This window comes from Cyphomyrmex costatus, unplaced genomic scaffold, assembly GCF_001594065.2.
Source record: "Cyphomyrmex costatus isolate MS0001 unplaced genomic scaffold, Ccosl1.0 scaffold253, whole genome shotgun sequence".
Taxonomy (NCBI): domain Eukaryota; kingdom Metazoa; phylum Arthropoda; class Insecta; order Hymenoptera; family Formicidae; genus Cyphomyrmex; species Cyphomyrmex costatus.
In genome coordinates, this window is record NW_017276618.1 from 116556 (window position 1) to 133449 (window position 16894).

The following is a 16894-nucleotide window of genomic DNA, read 5'->3' on the forward strand; positions in this document are numbered from 1 at the left end:
TAGATCTGATGTTCTTAAGTCTAACGAGATTCAATATGAAGAAAAAAACGCAAACACAAGTAAAATCGCAAAACCATGGATCGCCAAGCATCTTACACTATTATAAACTTACATAATCACAATTATGTCAAAAAATTTTTATAATTTTCAAACAATAGATTTGAGTGTAATAATATCTATGTTATCGGTTTCATAACTAATTTTAATTTTGGTTTAAAATTAGTTATGAAACCGATAACATAGATATTATTACACTCAAATCTATTGTTTGAAAATTATAAAAATTTTTTGACATAATTGTGATTATGTAAGTTTATAATAGTGTAAGATGCTTGGCGATCCATGGTTTTGCGATTTTACTTGTGTTTGCGTTTTTTTCTTCATATTGAATCTCGTTAGACTTAAGAACATCAGATCTATCAATTCGATGTGACTTACTTCGATATTCAATTGGAGCGTATATGATATAACTGAAGATGACTCAAAAAAGAGTCGAAACGTATTAAATTCATGTAATTTTGAATAAAGGATTTTATATATCCAAGTTTATTGATTGGCGTATCAACAACAACGCGGCACTCTCATTCGCCTCCAAATATAGGATTTCTTGTGGATTCGTTTGAAATTTGAGAGTCAATTAGAAGATTTTTATTGTTGGAATTGTTTATTAAATCTAAGTTACTTGTAATTTTACGTTCATTGACAACGTTGAACGATTTTAATGTATGTACCTGATGCTTGAAATTTGCTTCCGTTACTTTACATGAAATTTAATGTAGATATTTTTAACAGTGTAGTCTTATGATGCTACCATACATAAAATACTTTCCGAATGAGACACTTTTGGAAGACCAGACACGAATATATACAAATTTAAAACAACTGTGATGATATAGCTGCAACGTCTGCAATATTCTACGAAGCGGCATGAAAGACGGTAGCACTATAAAGCCTGTTTTACAGCAGGATCGCAAGCTGTAAGCCGTGAGAGATTAACTAATTAAAATCGGTTATTCTTTTCACAAATTGACCAATTTTTGACGGCTTACGACTCGCCACCTTATTGTAGAACAAGAATAAAAAAAAAAAAAAGACTCACCGTTATTGCTACGACCAATGGGCGATAACTGAGGCTCGTGTTACATTGCGGGAATACGAGGCGATCGTTTCGAAACGTACTGTACAAAACTGTAGGCGGGTACGATTCTCTTATCTCTATATATTCTTCTGTACATTATTTTTTACACTTAACATTCGCCAACGCCGCTGGGGGATTGTACATGGCACGGCATCACATGGCTGGTACAGCCGACCGATCGACACGTATGTTAATTTCCCGTTGTTCGCGATTCCTACACGACACTTCCTGTCTACGGAGCGGATCAAGAGCGTCGAGTACCACATTTTGTTCGAGACGAAAAGAATACAGAAAGAAAAGAAGAAAAAGAATTACTAAAAAGGAATTAGAACGTTCGGACGAGCTATCTTCGTCCGAAGATCAGCCGAACACGCTCGTCACCACGATCGGGAATTGGAAGCCGACTCTGCGATTTTAACGGCAACGTTAATACGACAAACGGCTGGTGGTAACCAAACGGCCGATTGTCACGCGCTTGAAAAGATGGACCTCTGATCCACCGTGGTTTGGGAACCAATCGTCTTTCTTTTTACAAGAACGTATGATTAAAGTATGAGTAGTCCATTGAAAGTTGAATTTTGGTTTGGCAGACATCCTGGATCCGTCGCTGCGCAGCGAGAGGTCGTTCCTAACGCATAATGGCCTCTCTCAAATGCCGTAGGTCATTTTGTCGTAGCCGTGATACGGTACGCAGTAGCCGCTGTATGTCTTGATCTCCAGGATACCGGCGTAGGATCGCGCCGGCGACGAACCGGGATCCGTGTGCCTCCGCGGGCACCGGTGTCCACGAGGACACTGACAGAGAGGCGAGGCGTTCACCTCCTCGAGTTGCGAGTTGCGTCTCTTGCGTACGGTGAACAGACGGCAGGGTTCCTTATGCTGGCATCGTATTTTCTGCAAGACACGAAAGCAGCGAATTAATCGCGCGCTAAGACTCTTTCTCAGAATTCCACTACGAAAGAATGGAAGCCTTAAGCCCGTGTCACACTACGGATTGTAGACGCAGATCGGAAGACAAAGCAACTTTATCTTGATTGACTGAATTTCGATGCGCGATCGGCAATCTCAATCCAATTCGCATCCACAACCCGTAGGGTGACACGGGCTTTAGTCCCGAAACACAATACGTGTATAGTAACCCTTAAGCCTTAAGAAATTTACCAATCATAGCCGAGTATTCTTCTCACATTCGACTGTGATTAATTCTTTACGGCTTAAGGCTTACTACATCTATTGTGTGTTTCGAGACTTAGACTGCGTTTGATCTCAGCGCTTTCAGCGCTTCTGTCCTTTACGGAGAAAAATGGATAATCATACAAGTTTAGTATAAATATTCTTGCTATCTTCACTAGACTGCTTGAAAATAAAAAATACCGAAGATAAAAAGTACATTACAGTTATAATAAATCCATTTAAATTATTACTTACTGTGAAGTTAATGATAACTATTCTCAAGACTTTAAGCACGACTAGATTTTGTACACTTGTATTTTTTTGCTGCTCATAAATTTCGTCAACGCTAAAGCAAAACATATTTGTTCATAAAATGAATTGTATTGAGATGTATAGTAATTTATAGAGTAAGAGAAATAGAGTCACAAATTGCAATAGCATAAAATTTACTTTACAATATGTAAAAAATACTTCACAGTATACAAACTGTATACGATTATTGTTCATTTATCAAAAGTAAAGTAAATTTTACATTTTTTTTTTTCACAAATTTTAGAGGGTCTGTACTACCAATTCTATAAAGTTTACTAGCACAAATTACATTTTTCTCCGTACAGTCTGAATGCGCGATAAAATCCAGGGGTATTGAGAGATGTGTCAATTTTAGTGAAGCTCTTCGAAAATTGCATTTCGAGATAGAATCCTGTGTTTTCCTCTATTTTGTAAGCGTTGACTCACGCTTTGCGGAGAACAGGCGAAGGCGTAGACGAAGCCATGATTTCCATTCAGCGATTTGTGAGGTTGTCTACGTACTAGGTATGGCACGCTATTTGGCCGACATCGACAGTAGACGCGTTGCACTGTCGCGTTTGCTGGGCCTCCTCCGGGTGCCAATGTCCACGTAATGTCCCTGTGGTGAAAAGTTAGGACATCTGAATACAAACTCACAATTCAGTATCATTTATTCCGCGAACGAATGACTTGGATTCGACAGCGATTTTCTTTTCGCACGGTTCAATGTATTTTGAGAAGAAACATTTGTGCAGTGAAAAATTTATAGAAAATTATTGTACTCTCTAAAACTTTTACGGTGAATTGCCACTTTGAGAAGTGAAATCTCACTCGGTATTCATAGTCCTTATTTTAAGAGTATCTTAAGTTACTATTGCTGAATATCTTTTACTAATATATAGTCCTCTGATTAATTCATGACATCTTAAAACTACATTTAAAGTGGTTTTAAATTGTATGATGAATACCGCCTTTAAAGGATTGAAAAAGAATCTTAAGAAGGACTGGCTTAGTTTCCAATGTTTACAGCGAGATTCCACTTCGAAGAATTTAGAGAGTAGAACAATTTTATCAGTTATACAGTAATAGAGGGTTTAACGTGAACGAAGCTAATTGTAAGATCCAAGAACGCAACGTGGAATCGTCGAATCCGAGCGGGAATCGCGGAGAATGCGTGTCGTGATCCAACTAACTTGAAGTAATGACAGATGGGAAGTCGTTTCACGGGCTCGCAGAGCTTGTAGCGGCGTGTTTTATCGACGATCGTGTGTCCGTCGTCCCCGTGAAGACTGCTGGGGCAGGGACGGTCGTTCGGGCAACGACATTGTCTCTCGATCCACGGTGCACCATATAAATCCACCTTGCTACATACTTCGCTCCGGTCCGCGCACTCCGGTAATTCCTTCTCGCTGTTCTGCGCAAACAAGCACCCGCGTCATTAATAAAGCGATTGACGCTCGTGTTCACCTCTTTCGCAGAAATTCAATTGTCTTCTCCGTTACGGAATGGCGATTTTATCACTTTGTTTATTTCTGCGTGTCGCCTGGTGACACGAGCGCGCAAATACATCACCGAGTCAAATTGCATTGAATCGAGCAGCTGACCGATATTGCGCAGGAAATCGCGACGTTATTAATAAATAAACATCTGGAGATCTCTGTTTATTTCTCGGGTATGGTAACGGAATTATTAGTAGGACGATTATGATCGCGCGGTGATTGTACCGTTGCGTAATAATAAACGTCTGAGCGTGTTGTGTTGCGCTATGGGACCATGGTGCGCTTAATGAAATAAACGGGACGATTGCGCACAAGATTCGTAACTGAAGTATATCCGCTCTTTCTGCCGGCGATACAAAGTCTGCTATAACTGGACTATTTAGATGTTGCCAGTCCATTCATTGAGGCAATCGCGTACGTCCTGTCCGGCTTATCGTCATCGAACGACGCCAACTACCGTAAGGCGACCATAATCTCGAAATATCTGTTGAGAGTATATCGTCAGATTTGTGTGCAGAATTTTCAACAATATATCTTCATAATCTTTCTCCTTTAATATCTCATATTCCATCTTTTACAGTTTTTTTTTTGCAATTAATAAAACTCCGTTTGTCACTAGCGAATTTGTAATATGAAATTTCGTCGTTTGCTGAACCAAAGATCGATCTGCTTCCCATTTCTCTGATCTTGTTACGGATTTATACGGAGTAAAAAAATGATTTAAAAAACGGTCTCCGCGAGCGACCACGTGCGTGATCTCTGTTAATGCGATACGTATTTATCGGAGGTGCACCTCGATAGTGCGTGAGTCCAAGTAGTTGAAGCAACGTAGCCATTCAGCGAAGAAACGTTCGAGGAAATGGTCTTCCGCCGTTTTACCGCCGACTGTGAGCATTCGACTTTTTGCTATGACCATCCGTTCATCTCGTTTGTCTTTTTGTCGCTCCCCCAGATGTAGTTTCTACTACTACTACTATTACTACTACTACTGCTACTACCATTACTACTATACTACTTACTACGATCATTCGTCACGGCACAATGGATCGAACGAACAGCTTTTTATAAGGAAAATCCTCTTTTTCGACTCGCTCCTTTAGACATCCGTTCGCGTTTATATGTCTAAAAATCTAGCCTACCAGCTTCCGAATAATCTTTTATTTGCTTATGGTGTTGCTTGGAGTTTCCGCAACATAGCTAACTAAAGGCAGTATTTTTTAAGACAAGATTAACTTTCTATATACAGTAAAATGCTATAAATCTGAATGATTTTTCGAATATTGTTCAAATCTGAGCGAAATAAGATTTGGATCGAATTTTCGAAGTTCGAGCTCAATTTTTTTCCTGTTTATCCTTCAGTGTCTCTCCATACAATGAGAGGGTACTGTCAAACTTGTACTTCGAAAATTTGATTTAAATGTTATTTCGTTTAAAATTGTACCACCTTACCCTACATAACTTGTGTTTTCCAAAAATGTCTATAGTATAATATACACATGATAAATTTACGATTTAATATTACATCCGTTCAATTAAACGTAAAAAGTCTATTTGGCCATACGTGCATAAATAATTAGCGATCACTGAAGACTGACATCCGCCGAGGACGTTTTTAAGCCACGCTCATCCCTCTCACGGCATTATGTTCGAATTTTAATCGCTTCCGATTGTTAATCGTGTTTGTCCGCATTATCCTTCCCGCGCGGCCTTCCCTATACGCATCTCTTTATCCCACTTCCGTCGGCTCTCTACGAGTGAAAGAAAAGGTAGGAGCGGAACGAAAGGCGAAGGAAGTTTTTGAAGCTGATATAGCGGCAGTGAGCAGCGGGATTCACGCACGTACACACGCGCACGGACACACCGGCGGTAAACTAAAATGGGATAATAGAAGGACCGGAAGGGCGCCGTAAACCATCCGGAAGTTCTCACGCGTCTCTCGCTTCTCGCACGGCCGCAATGAAAATGACACCTGGCATTCGGGATGGACATATTACACGAAGGCAAAGGAGAAGGAGGAGGAGGAGGAGCCACTAGACATCAGCGACGACGAGGAGAAGGGCCGCGCGAGACGAGGAACGAGATGTGGAACCAAAAAAAAAAAAAGAAGAGAAAGAGAGAAAAGAGAGGCAAGACGCACGACGACGCAGGGAATCTGGATGGATGGATGGATGGATGGATGGATGGCGTTAGTAAAAAGAAAGATCGCTCGCTCATCGTTCCATATAGCCGTACCGGATGTCTCTGGAAATCTTGTCGTGCGATCGAAAGTATAATGGTGCTCCGTATATCTCGGCATGATAATTAATTGCTACTTGATGCATATCTACTAATTGTCCGAAGAGATAATCATAATAGACACACACGTGTAGATCATGAATGGAGCGATCTATGCGGAAAACAGGATTACCCTCTTCGGGGATTTAATTATTTATTTAAATCGGTAATATGAAATTAACAAGATTTCCCACTCTCTTGTATCGAATTTTTTTCTTTAAAAACGTTTTCGTATCGTAAAATATTCAAAGAAATATTAGGAGGAAATTCTTGGCATAATTCTTTTTACGAAAAACTCTATTCTTTAATCAGGGTTGCCACAAGTCAGGGAAATCAGGGAATTAAAAAAATGCGTCAGGGAAGTCAGAAATAGTCAGGGATTCAGCACACTTGTCAGGGAAAATAAAATAGCTGTACATAAATTTATATTGCCTTGTGCTTCTATGATTGGTTTCGACTACTTTTTTGGGAGGGGGGGGATTTGTTTCCTGAAGAAAATGTACATCTATGTTACATTGCTGGATCAACAGAATATTTATCATTTTCCGTGTTACGGTAAAAATACAAGAAACATTGCAAGATATGTATTATTCAAAGTCAGGGAAAATCTCAAAATTTTGTCAGTAAATCAGGGAAATGTCAGGAAATTTTACGATTAAAAATTTGTGGCAACCCTGTTAATTATATTAAAAATGGCATCTTCGGATATGTCTTCAATTGTAATTTTTCTGCCTCTTTTCATTTCTATATTTATTGCTAGATGGGCACAAGTAGTAGGCACATGATTGTGACTAACGTACATCTACCTGTTGACAACCGCAAGGGAGAAAAAAAGGGGAAGATTTGTTTTCGCAAAGAGCGATTTTGTGGTGCCGCGAGTGATTCTCATCCGATATGCAAGGAGCAGTTTTCTCTCCTCTCGACGACATCCCCACCGTGTTGTTCTTGCGCACGTACTCTCTCGGCCCACGTGCGAACGTACGTATCTACGATACGTCGTACTTGGGTGTCGCGCCTGTCCGCACGTGTATACCTACGCACTGTGCCCCACAGGGGACACGTATGCACGCACGCACGCACGAACGCGACGCACACGCGTGTATACCGTCGACACGTAGGTGTTTACAGCAACGAGACAGCAGCAACAGGTTCGAGCATCGAGTGGGCGCCGCTCTTTGCTAACGGCTATACGTTTCCCTCTCCTTCTACTTCCTGCGCCTGTAAGCGGACGATTTAGCTTCAAATCCTCGGAATGCTACTCGAGAGTGCGTATACGAACTTGCATGTATAGGTGTGCATTGACACCGAAGCTTCGTAACACGCGCGATCTATTTCAAAACCTGCTGAAAATCGAAACGATAACATCTGTTGAGAAAAATCCGTGACGAAAATTAGCGGTCTTAGATCACGAAGGATCCGGTCAGGAGACAAAAACAACACACGAGATCCATCTTTCCCACTATTCGTATTCTCGACGATTCAATTGCGTGGCTCGATGAGGCGGACTTGTCAGTGGATTAGGTCGCTAAACGTTTAGCAGCTTTCTGGAGCAATGTAAGGCGCTAATTCGTTCGAGGGATTTAATAGAGCGAGTAACGTAATCTTAAAGGAGGAAAAGTCGATATGAGAACAAGATTTGAGAATAGTACGCTCCATTGGAAATAGAAGAATAGAAAAGTAAAAGGATGCGCGACATTGACGCTTCATATGACTTATATAAAGTATTGCCTTTCCTTTACTGAACGTGCTTAAACGCACGACATTAATACTCGTTTCTGTAATATAATGTAGTTCAATTTATCTCGGTTTACAGCTATAACGTTTCATTTTTTTTCCTAAATTTAAACCAGGATTAAGGCTAATTGTGCAGCGACAAGCATAGATAAGTTACGCGTATCGGTCAGCTAGTCGTTCAACATATTTGTACCAACGGCTACGTAACAGTTACGTAATATATATATATATATATATATATATATATATATATATAATGAATTAGAAAATAGCAAACACTACATATATAATTGTAACATACATGCGTTATATAATTTAGGAATGGAAAATGGACAATAAATTGACGAAGCTGATGTGGGGGAGTGGCTTACCCCGACTTGATATAGCACCCTAGGCTTCTCGTGCGACAGAATATGCTTCCGGTTATGATTGATCAGATCTATTTCGACCGTCGTGTCGTCGAATTCCTGCAGGTCAGCGTGGTACTTGCTCTCGTCGATGAACAAATACTCCTTGAGATACTCGTCGTGCTCGACTCTCAACGGCACGTCGAAAATCTCGCATTTGCTCCGGCGGACGACACCGACGATCACCAACAGGGTGTACAGCAGGTGCCATATTGTTTTACCGGTCATCGTGTCGCGGTGTCGGAGAAGCGCAGCGAAGTTCTTTCCGATAAAGAATCCCGGTCGAGAGAATCGGCGATCGCCTGTTTGTCTCTTTCTCTCGCTCTCCGGAGGGAACGTTTGCTGCGTTAGGTGTTTTACTCTCAAGTGGGGAGATGTGCAATAAAAAGAATGGGGTAGGGGGTTTCGATACGTTCACCTTCTTATTTGCGCGACAAGGCGTTCAGAGCGAGCGGGAGGAGGAATACTCGGGGGAATACTTATAGCAGAAATACAACACGGATCAAGAGAACTCGAAGGCTCCGCCGGTCGACCGCTATCGCTATTTGAAGTCCATCTTCGTGAATCTCACAAACACGAGTCTTCTCATTGATCGATCATCGGAGAGGAGCGGAAAGATGAGTTTTTCCGATCGCTTCGCGAGGAACCTCGATCGTGTTCGTCCCGGGAGATCGACTGACACGTGTCGACTTCTTCCCGAATTCGTAGTAGTTCCTATAACGCGCTAGGTCCGCTGAAAGCCCGCACAATTCAAACCTTGTGGCGGGAAGTCTCGTTTAGATCTTACAATATTTTTTCTTTCAATCACGAAAGCAGGATGTCACGTGTCTCTGTTTACCGTGATCTCCTCTTATCTTCTTCTCCTTGCGATTCCAGAAACGCGAAAGAACGGTTCTCCGTTCCTAATCGGCCGATCTTGATAGGAGAGAGAGAGGAGAGTTCGATAGAGCGTTTGATCGCACTCGCGCACTCTCACCGAGTCGTCGCCGATCGTTCCTCGAAATTTCTCAACTATCTGTCGCGCTGATCCGTGTTCGATCGTCCGTGCGGGATTCCTTTTTTTGTTTTTTTTTTTTTTTTGCAAATCTTACGAGATCCGGAGATCCTCTCGAGAAACGGAGCGCGATCGCTAAGACTGAGAAACAGAACGTCCCGGCGAGATCGGCCTATGCGAAGGTATGCCGTTCGCTCGACTGGACTCTTAAAAGCCAGAAGTAAAGCATGAATGGATGCCCCCACCCCTCTTCCTTCGCCCTTCCCGTCCCCCCCTCCGCGCTCTCCCTTGGTATCACCCCCTCCTCATTCTCGTCTCATTCTTGACTGCTCCTGCCTCGCCCCCTCCCCTCTGCTCCCCTCCCTCCTTTCCATTCTGTCCCTTGGCTCTTACGTCATCCCCACTACTACTCTCTATCCGGAGCCCCTCTCTATCTCTCCTCACGAACGTTTTCATCGTCGCCGTTTTTTTTTTCTCGGGACTCGTCGTCGTTTGCCGTTTGTCCTTGTATCGCATCCTCTCTTCCACGGGCGCGCTCCGTACGAAGCGCGCGTTCCTCTCCGCTCCTCTCTCTCCCCCCCCCCCCCCCCCCCCAGTATTAACGAGTGTTTTACTCTTTTCTCCGGAGGCCGGCCCGTTTGCTTTCGCGTGCGCGCGCGCACGCGCGCTCTGTTTTATCATTATCCGCTATGTTTTCTGCACATTCTGTGCTTCGCGACGAGATCTTTTTCTCTCTTCCCTCGCGCTTTTACCAACGAGCCGGTTTTTCGTCAACGATATCCCCTTTCCTGTGTTTTCTGATCGTACCTAAATGTCCTGATAAATGCGTTTACCTCGTTTTTCACGCAATTCCGAATTTTGTTTGACATCTCATATCTTTCTTCTTTCTGTGAATGAAGAATTACATACGTAGTATATAAGTTCACACGCAATTATTTAGAAGCACCCGTAATCCAGCTTAGACTGCTGTGTTGTCTTATTTGGTTTCTTCTTTCTCCTTTTTTTCTTTTCTTTTTCTTCCTCTAGATTTACTATAGAGATACAGTTTTATCTTCTTTTTATCATCAGATAGTATGTTTTATCAAATACTGAAATATTTTTGAGACCGTACAATTGATAAACAATAATAAACTAGAAGAAGAAAGCCATTTTACGGTCGAAGCTGGATCACAGTGCTTATTATAATTGTGTGAATTTTATATACTGCATATGTAGTCCCCCATAAAATTCTCGCAAGTGCTGAGATACGCGTATATCTGTATATATAGAATCTCGATTTAATAACTTAAATAGGCGTCTAAGGTAGGCTCCCATTACATTACCTTACTGATGAGTCCAGTAGTGGAAGCCGGGACGAAACGCCAACTTGTGATATTCTTCGCAATCTTATTTTTCACAGATAGATTTATCTTTACTTCAACATTACATCATTAAAATTTAATATATGTCTTTCAACATATTATTAATATCCAATAAGATGCTATAAGCATCAAAAATTGTTAGATTGCTTGTCAATTTAACTAAGTGGTATTACTGCGGTAGTAAATATGTATGCGTCAATGCTGAAAAACTATCAGCATCGCGATTTATGGGGGGACTACATAAGCAGTATATAAAATTCACACAATTATAATAAGCACTGTGATCCAGCTTCGACCGTAAAATGGCTTTCTTCTTCTAGTTTAGTATGTTTTATCTTTTCAAATTAATCGGGACATTTCTGTGTGATTATTCTTTATCTTTATTTTAAAAAATTAGCTACATTTTTTAGCTGATTTCTCGAAATTTATCCTTGCAAGTGCTTTATATCTCGTACCTTTTTTTTTGATACGATATTTGCGATATTTGTTTATATAATACACGATAAGATGTTAACTAGAACAATACCTATACACAAAAGCTACTTCAAACATTAATCTTCATCACATCAAATCACTTAAAAGTCTGATTCTCGTATCCAAGTATTTGCGATTGTCTTTATATTTGTAAGATGAAATCGTATGAAAACACTTTGTAGAGTACTGTTGCGCAAGGAATATAATTTCGAAAATATTTATTATTATTAAAAGTGCAAGGGTACCGTAAGAGGAATGTCGCGAAGAAATGCTAGACTAGAGTAATACAGAGAAGATTGTCTCTGCATCGCGATATTACCGTTCACGTTGAGACATCAACAATTGATGATGACTGTTCTTGTTACAGGGAGATTGTATGCTGTGTTCGGTAAAAGACAAGGCCGTATCGTATCTACGGAAAGTGCTTACGGCTTCGGTGGACAATTCAGAGTATTGGCCACTCTACCGGTTCTAGAGAGCTTCCATCTCGCAAGAGAACTACGGACGCAAACGTCCGGATTGGCTAGTCCGCAACTAGTTTTTAGTCATTGGGAGGTAAGCGCGTTTTCTTGTGAATTAAAGTGTTCATAAACTTTGAGACATTCTTAGAAATTGCAAAATAATGATTAAAACTCTGAGCAACGTCTTGAATGTGTTTTTTATTTTATCTTTAATAATCAATAAAAATATTTTGCATTAACCTAAGAGTAACACGTTATAAGAAAACATATACGAAGTATGGACTATTGGAGGATGATGTCAAGGGGAAAATAATATATTCTATTGCGCAATGTCTTTGATGTAAGCGAATTATAATTTGATTGAGCGTTTATATTTATGTTGTAATTTTTTAATAGTGTACTGAGGATGGTCACTCTTGTAGGACCGAAACGTTTAATTGTGTCTTTGACAATAAATTATTGACTCTAAAAGTCTCACGAACTAGATCTTGTGTGTGGTTTTATGCTCTTCTAATTTTTGAAATTATTTTTTTTGATGTTTAATAATCTATGTTAGATATACATAATCTATGTACATTAGATATGTAAACGTTTCGACTCCGATCCCGTCATATTCTCAATGTTAAAATTTATAATTCAACGGAAGATTGAGTGTTACATAAATTAAATCACGAAGAATAAAAGGATAAAATAATATAAAAAATTAACAATATCTTTTAAACCTGAGTGTTAGGGGTGTCCACAGTTTATAAATTACTAATGTCATAAGTTGAAAATTGGATAACAGTCATTATATAAAATTCCGAATACATAAATTTTTTTCTTCAATAAAAGATCTAAAGATATACGACTAAACAATCCATGACAATTTCGAAGACTTCTGTTCTTTTATACAATATTTTAATTCCTCAAACGCACTCTTTTGAACATAATGTAACATTCCTGCATTATAGGTAATAGAACAGGATCCTTATTGGGTGCCATCCACGGAGGAAGAATATCTCCATTTTGGTGAAAAGGCAGACAGCGATAACCGAGCTAAATGCTACATGGATGCAGTTCGTCGAAGAAAAGGCCTTCCTGTGGATTCCCAATTAGTTACGCATGCTGAAAAACAACGCACTCTTTCTAAAAACAAGTGATGCGACGATTCTCATTAATGTGAAGCCTTTAAAAATCGCATATACTCAAAGTTTCATCCTTGTCGTAGAAACTCAATAATCTTACGTCCACTAAATTTATGAAATCAATGCAAATATATGTATAAACGAGAACATTTGTTCCTTTCTACGTTATGTTATGAAACAAAATTGAATATTCATTGACTGATCAGTATTTAATTTTGTTAATTTGAATTTAATTTGAATTAGATAAACTCTAAATTGAACGTTTTGTTTACCTGATCATTTTAAGTGGTTTTGTTTTTATTTTTTAACGTCATTTTCAAATATGTTGTTACAACTACATATTTACGACATGTTTTGTATACAGAAGACCATGTTACGTACAAATAAAATGTATGATTTAATTGCATTTTATTGAACAAAAATATATAAATTATTTAGAAAAGAAGACACAACATATATGACGCTATTTACATAAAATAAATGTATTACACTTGAAGATAAATGTACATATGTATACATTTTTGTTAAAATAATATGACAAATGTATCACAAGTTTAAAAAGCATTTTACAAAAAATTCTTGATTAAGTAAACTCTGTCCCATACAGTAAACTATTTCGCCTAATCATCCGTAAATACAATCTTTTTGCCTTGAAATCCTGCACTCATGATTTCCTGCTCTTTTCTCTTAGCCATCCAGGAAGGATGTAAATCGGTACTGTCATCCTTTTTATTAACAATCGTATTTTTATTTGTGTTACTTTTATTTGCTCTATTATTAATCGTGTTATTAATTTTATTGGGAGTAATTTTCTTGGATTTTATAGAAAAGGATTGTTTGTCCAAAGATCTTTTATTTAAATTTGCGTTATTTTTGCGACTTGCATTTTGCTTTTTAACTTGATCATTCAATTGGAAAGGTTTGGCTTGCGTACTATGTCTGTGACATTTTGTGTACGATGTTGAGGCGCTGCTCCCTTGATAGTTTTCACCATCCACTGTCATGAAGAAGTCATCAACCGTTTTTACTTGTTCGATCGCGGTATCTGCAGAATCTTGACTTTCGGCAGACATTTGTGCGTCTTGATTAATTTCTTGCTCCTCCAACAGCTCAGTAAACCTCTTCACCATGGCTTCTTTCGTAACGCTTAATGATTTAATTACATTTGATCGTTTATCTGTGACTGATGTAGTTTCTGATGTACCATCTTTCTCAAGTTTTAGCAATTTTTTCGAGGATATACAATCTTCGTCTGTATTTTTGCGCTTTTGCGAGTTATTCCTTACTTCAGATAATTCCTTCTTACACGTTTCCTCATCTTCGGAGTTATATTGCAGTTGTTCAATGCTGTTTTCAACAACTTTTTGTTTCTTTGAACTCTTTTTCTGAGAATTATTCTCTTTAGCTTTCTTAGTTCTCACAGCAGCCTTGTCTTTTAATTTTGTCGTCTTCTTCTCTGTCGAATGTTTATAGTCTGGGAATCTCTCCTTAAACTGTGTTAGTCTTTTATTTAGAGTTTTATAATTCGCCACCCTTGCCATTATGCGAACGCTGCTATTTGATGACTGATCTTGTAAAATTTTAGTCAGATTTCTCTCATCACAGAGACCAAATTTTGAAATATCGTCATCTTTAATTGTCTTTAGTGTATAAACCTCGTCAATCAGCTTGTCGGCTTTCTTTCTACACTTCTCCTTTTGTGCTTCGTTTCCATGTCTATCCCGTAAGAGTTTAGCTTCCTTGATAAGCTTATTAACTATGCAAACTCGTGCTTGACGAACTGCGTGTCGCAGAAGGATGAACTGAAAATATTGTAAAGATCAATGATATAAATCCCGTATCTTCTTAGCAAAAATAAATGTAAACGGATGACACATGTTTCATTCTAATATCTGGAGACACGGTAGTGTCTCGGCGCTAAGCCAAGCGCGCGACACTGCCGTGCCTCCTTTGCGAAACTGAGAATTTTTCGGGGTCGAGATGATCAGATCTCAGTAACGGCTGAACCGATCAAGTTCTACATACGCTCAATCGACAGGAAATACTTAAATTGTATGATAAAAGTGCTTTCATTTTTTTTCTACGTGCCCTACGAGCGGAGATATCGCGACGCAAAGTCCGAATCTGTGAATTTTCACGTTTCAATTTTAAGATACGTCGTCGGTCGTCGTCGTCGTCGTCGTCATTAACGTCGTCGACCAGAGAAAATGTCCATCTCGTTTTTTCGATAATAGAGTACATCTTACCTCATTATTTATTTCAGACTTTATCATTTTATAGATTAAGAAAAATCTTTCTGCAATGAATCACTTAACAATCGTACGGACTAGTACATAAATAAATCCTTTTATTTTTCTTATGATTTTAGCAATCCTGTAAAAGTGCGTAAAAATCTCTCCACAATCATCACAAATCGTAAACAAGCCTGAGAAAATAACGAATATAGTTTGCGTTCAATAGAGAATCCTCTATTGCTATTTTGTCCAATTAGAAGCGCCTCTGAGAAAGAAATGTCCAAAGATGTCGCTTTAAAGCTAAAGGAGCTAGGGACCCTCAAGTAAGGGATCATACAACATCGTCATTAGAGGGATACCGGAAGTACACCCACGGTAATTAATTCTGTCCCTCGGAAATTTTCACAAAATAAAAAATGACCACCTTTCTATATTAATTGTCACAATCCATGCACGATTAACGTTACGACCAGGAAGTAAGATATAAGGAGACTCTACTCCGTAAAATAAAAGTGGACCCATTTTAGGTTTCGAGTTCAGCTTCCGATTCTGATGAGTGCGAGTAAGAGAAATGATCATTTCTCTTACTCGCACTCATTATGCGCAGCACTACTAAATTCACGAGCGCTGCGAGTGTCGAGAATCGGAAACGGAACTCGAAACCTAAAATGGGTTCATGTCTTGTAGACTGGCGAGACCGAGTGGAGTCTCCTTATATCTTCCTTCATGGTTACGACTGAATCTTATCATGCATGAATAGTGACAATTATTATAGAAAGGAGGTCACTTTTCATTTTGTGAAAATTTCCGAGGGACAGAATTAATTACCGTGGGTGTACATTAGTTAATGCGCGGGAGTATTCAAATGCATTGTTATTAAGACCTGTATTAAACAAATTAGAATAAAAGGATAAATCCTGCGCATTATACGTGGAATGGAACATAGTTAATAACTTTGTGAACTGCTCCCTGTCTTTACGTTAATATAAATATCATAATTCTGTCATTATATACATATATAATGATAGTTATATAATATTGTATCTATTTACATAATGCAGAATACTTTTTAGGTATCCAACCGATACGACCAGAGGCATGATAGATTATCCATTTTTCTCTTCTTGTGGGAGATTTCGGGAAATGGCGCATTATAATGCCATTTCTACTTAAATTTTTGCAATTTAAAACTTCACAGTATCGCATTTTTCAATGATTTAAAAAATATATAAACTGTATAATCGAACCGTACATACATACGTATAATATATCTACATCTTAAACAAACAGTACTGAGCAACTAAATCAGCAATTACTAAGTATGCTTTCCTTTTAAAAGACACACTCGACACAAACATCATTCTATCTTTATCATTCGTTGAATGTCAAGAAGGATAGAACGACGTTTGTGTCGAGTGTGTCCTCTAAAAGGAAAGCATACTAAGAGTCTGCGCACAATGGAGGAACAGATATTAGATATTAAAATATTAACCTATCAGAATCGTGTATTTCGGTGTAACTGGTATCTGGATAGGTTAATATTTTAACATCTAATATCTGTTCCTCCATTGTGCGCAGACCCTAACCTAACCAACGGAAGTATCCCACTAATGGCGGCAGCCAATCTGCATCTTTCACGCTGTTGTCTGATCCCTTACTTGAGGGTAGGGATGGGCGATGTTTAAAAATGGATCGATGTTTTCAAAATCGATGAAAATAAAACGAAT

The 16894-nt window shown here is 39.0% G+C and overlaps 3 protein-coding genes across 3 annotated transcripts in view; 1 reads left to right on the plus strand and 2 right to left on the minus strand.

The window, feature by feature from the left end:
• The window catches only part of LOC108774399 (elongation factor-like GTPase 1), a 48661-nt gene extending 35589 nt beyond the window's left edge, over positions 1-13072 (plus strand). Inside the window, exons 4-5 of the mRNA XM_018540494.1 lie at positions 11713-11900; positions 12760-13072. Of these exons, the coding sequence (XP_018395996.1) occupies positions 11713-11900; positions 12760-12948 (377 nt within the window). The 3' untranslated portion in view covers positions 12949-13072. The remainder of the gene's footprint in view (positions 1-11712; positions 11901-12759) is intronic.
• aos (protein argos) lies at positions 1022-9696 on the minus strand. The gene is made up of 4 exons (XM_018540495.1): positions 8481-9696; positions 3796-4016; positions 3050-3221; positions 1022-2032 (listed from the first exon to the last, which is right to left on the minus strand). Exons 1-4 carry the CDS (start codon positions 8742-8744, stop codon positions 1787-1789), a joined length of 903 nt encoding a protein of 300 aa, XP_018395997.1. The 5' UTR covers positions 8745-9696; the 3' UTR covers positions 1022-1786.
• Positions 13073-13504: 432 nt separating the features above from the next.
• LOC108774397 (serum response factor-binding protein 1) lies at positions 13505-15300 on the minus strand. The gene is made up of 2 exons (XM_018540491.1): positions 15180-15300; positions 13505-14735 (listed from the first exon to the last, which is right to left on the minus strand). Exons 1-2 carry the CDS (start codon positions 15204-15206, stop codon positions 13554-13556), a joined length of 1209 nt encoding a protein of 402 aa, XP_018395993.1. The 5' UTR covers positions 15207-15300; the 3' UTR covers positions 13505-13553.
• Positions 15301-16894: the final 1594 nt, after the last annotated feature.

Bases quoted from the DNA above. Each gene is read 5' to 3' on its own strand.
- aos (XM_018540495.1), bottom strand. From the start codon at position 8,744: ATGACCGGTAAAACAATATGGCACCTGCTGTACACCCTGTTGGTGATC. The intron at 4,017-8,480 runs GTAAGCCACTCC...TTGTTTGCGCAG, and splicing joins GGGTGCTATATCAAGTCGGG to AACAGCGAGAAGGAATTACC. The intron at 2,033-3,049 runs GTGAGTCAACGC...CGTGTCTTGCAG, and splicing joins TCGCCTGTTCTCCGCAAAGC to AAAATACGATGCCAGCATAA.
- LOC108774397 (XM_018540491.1), bottom strand. From the start codon at position 15,206: ATGATAAAGTCTGAAATAAATAATGAG. The intron at 14,736-15,179 runs GTAAGATGTACT...CAATATTTTCAG, and splicing joins AGTCTGAAATAAATAATGAG to TTCATCCTTCTGCGACACGC.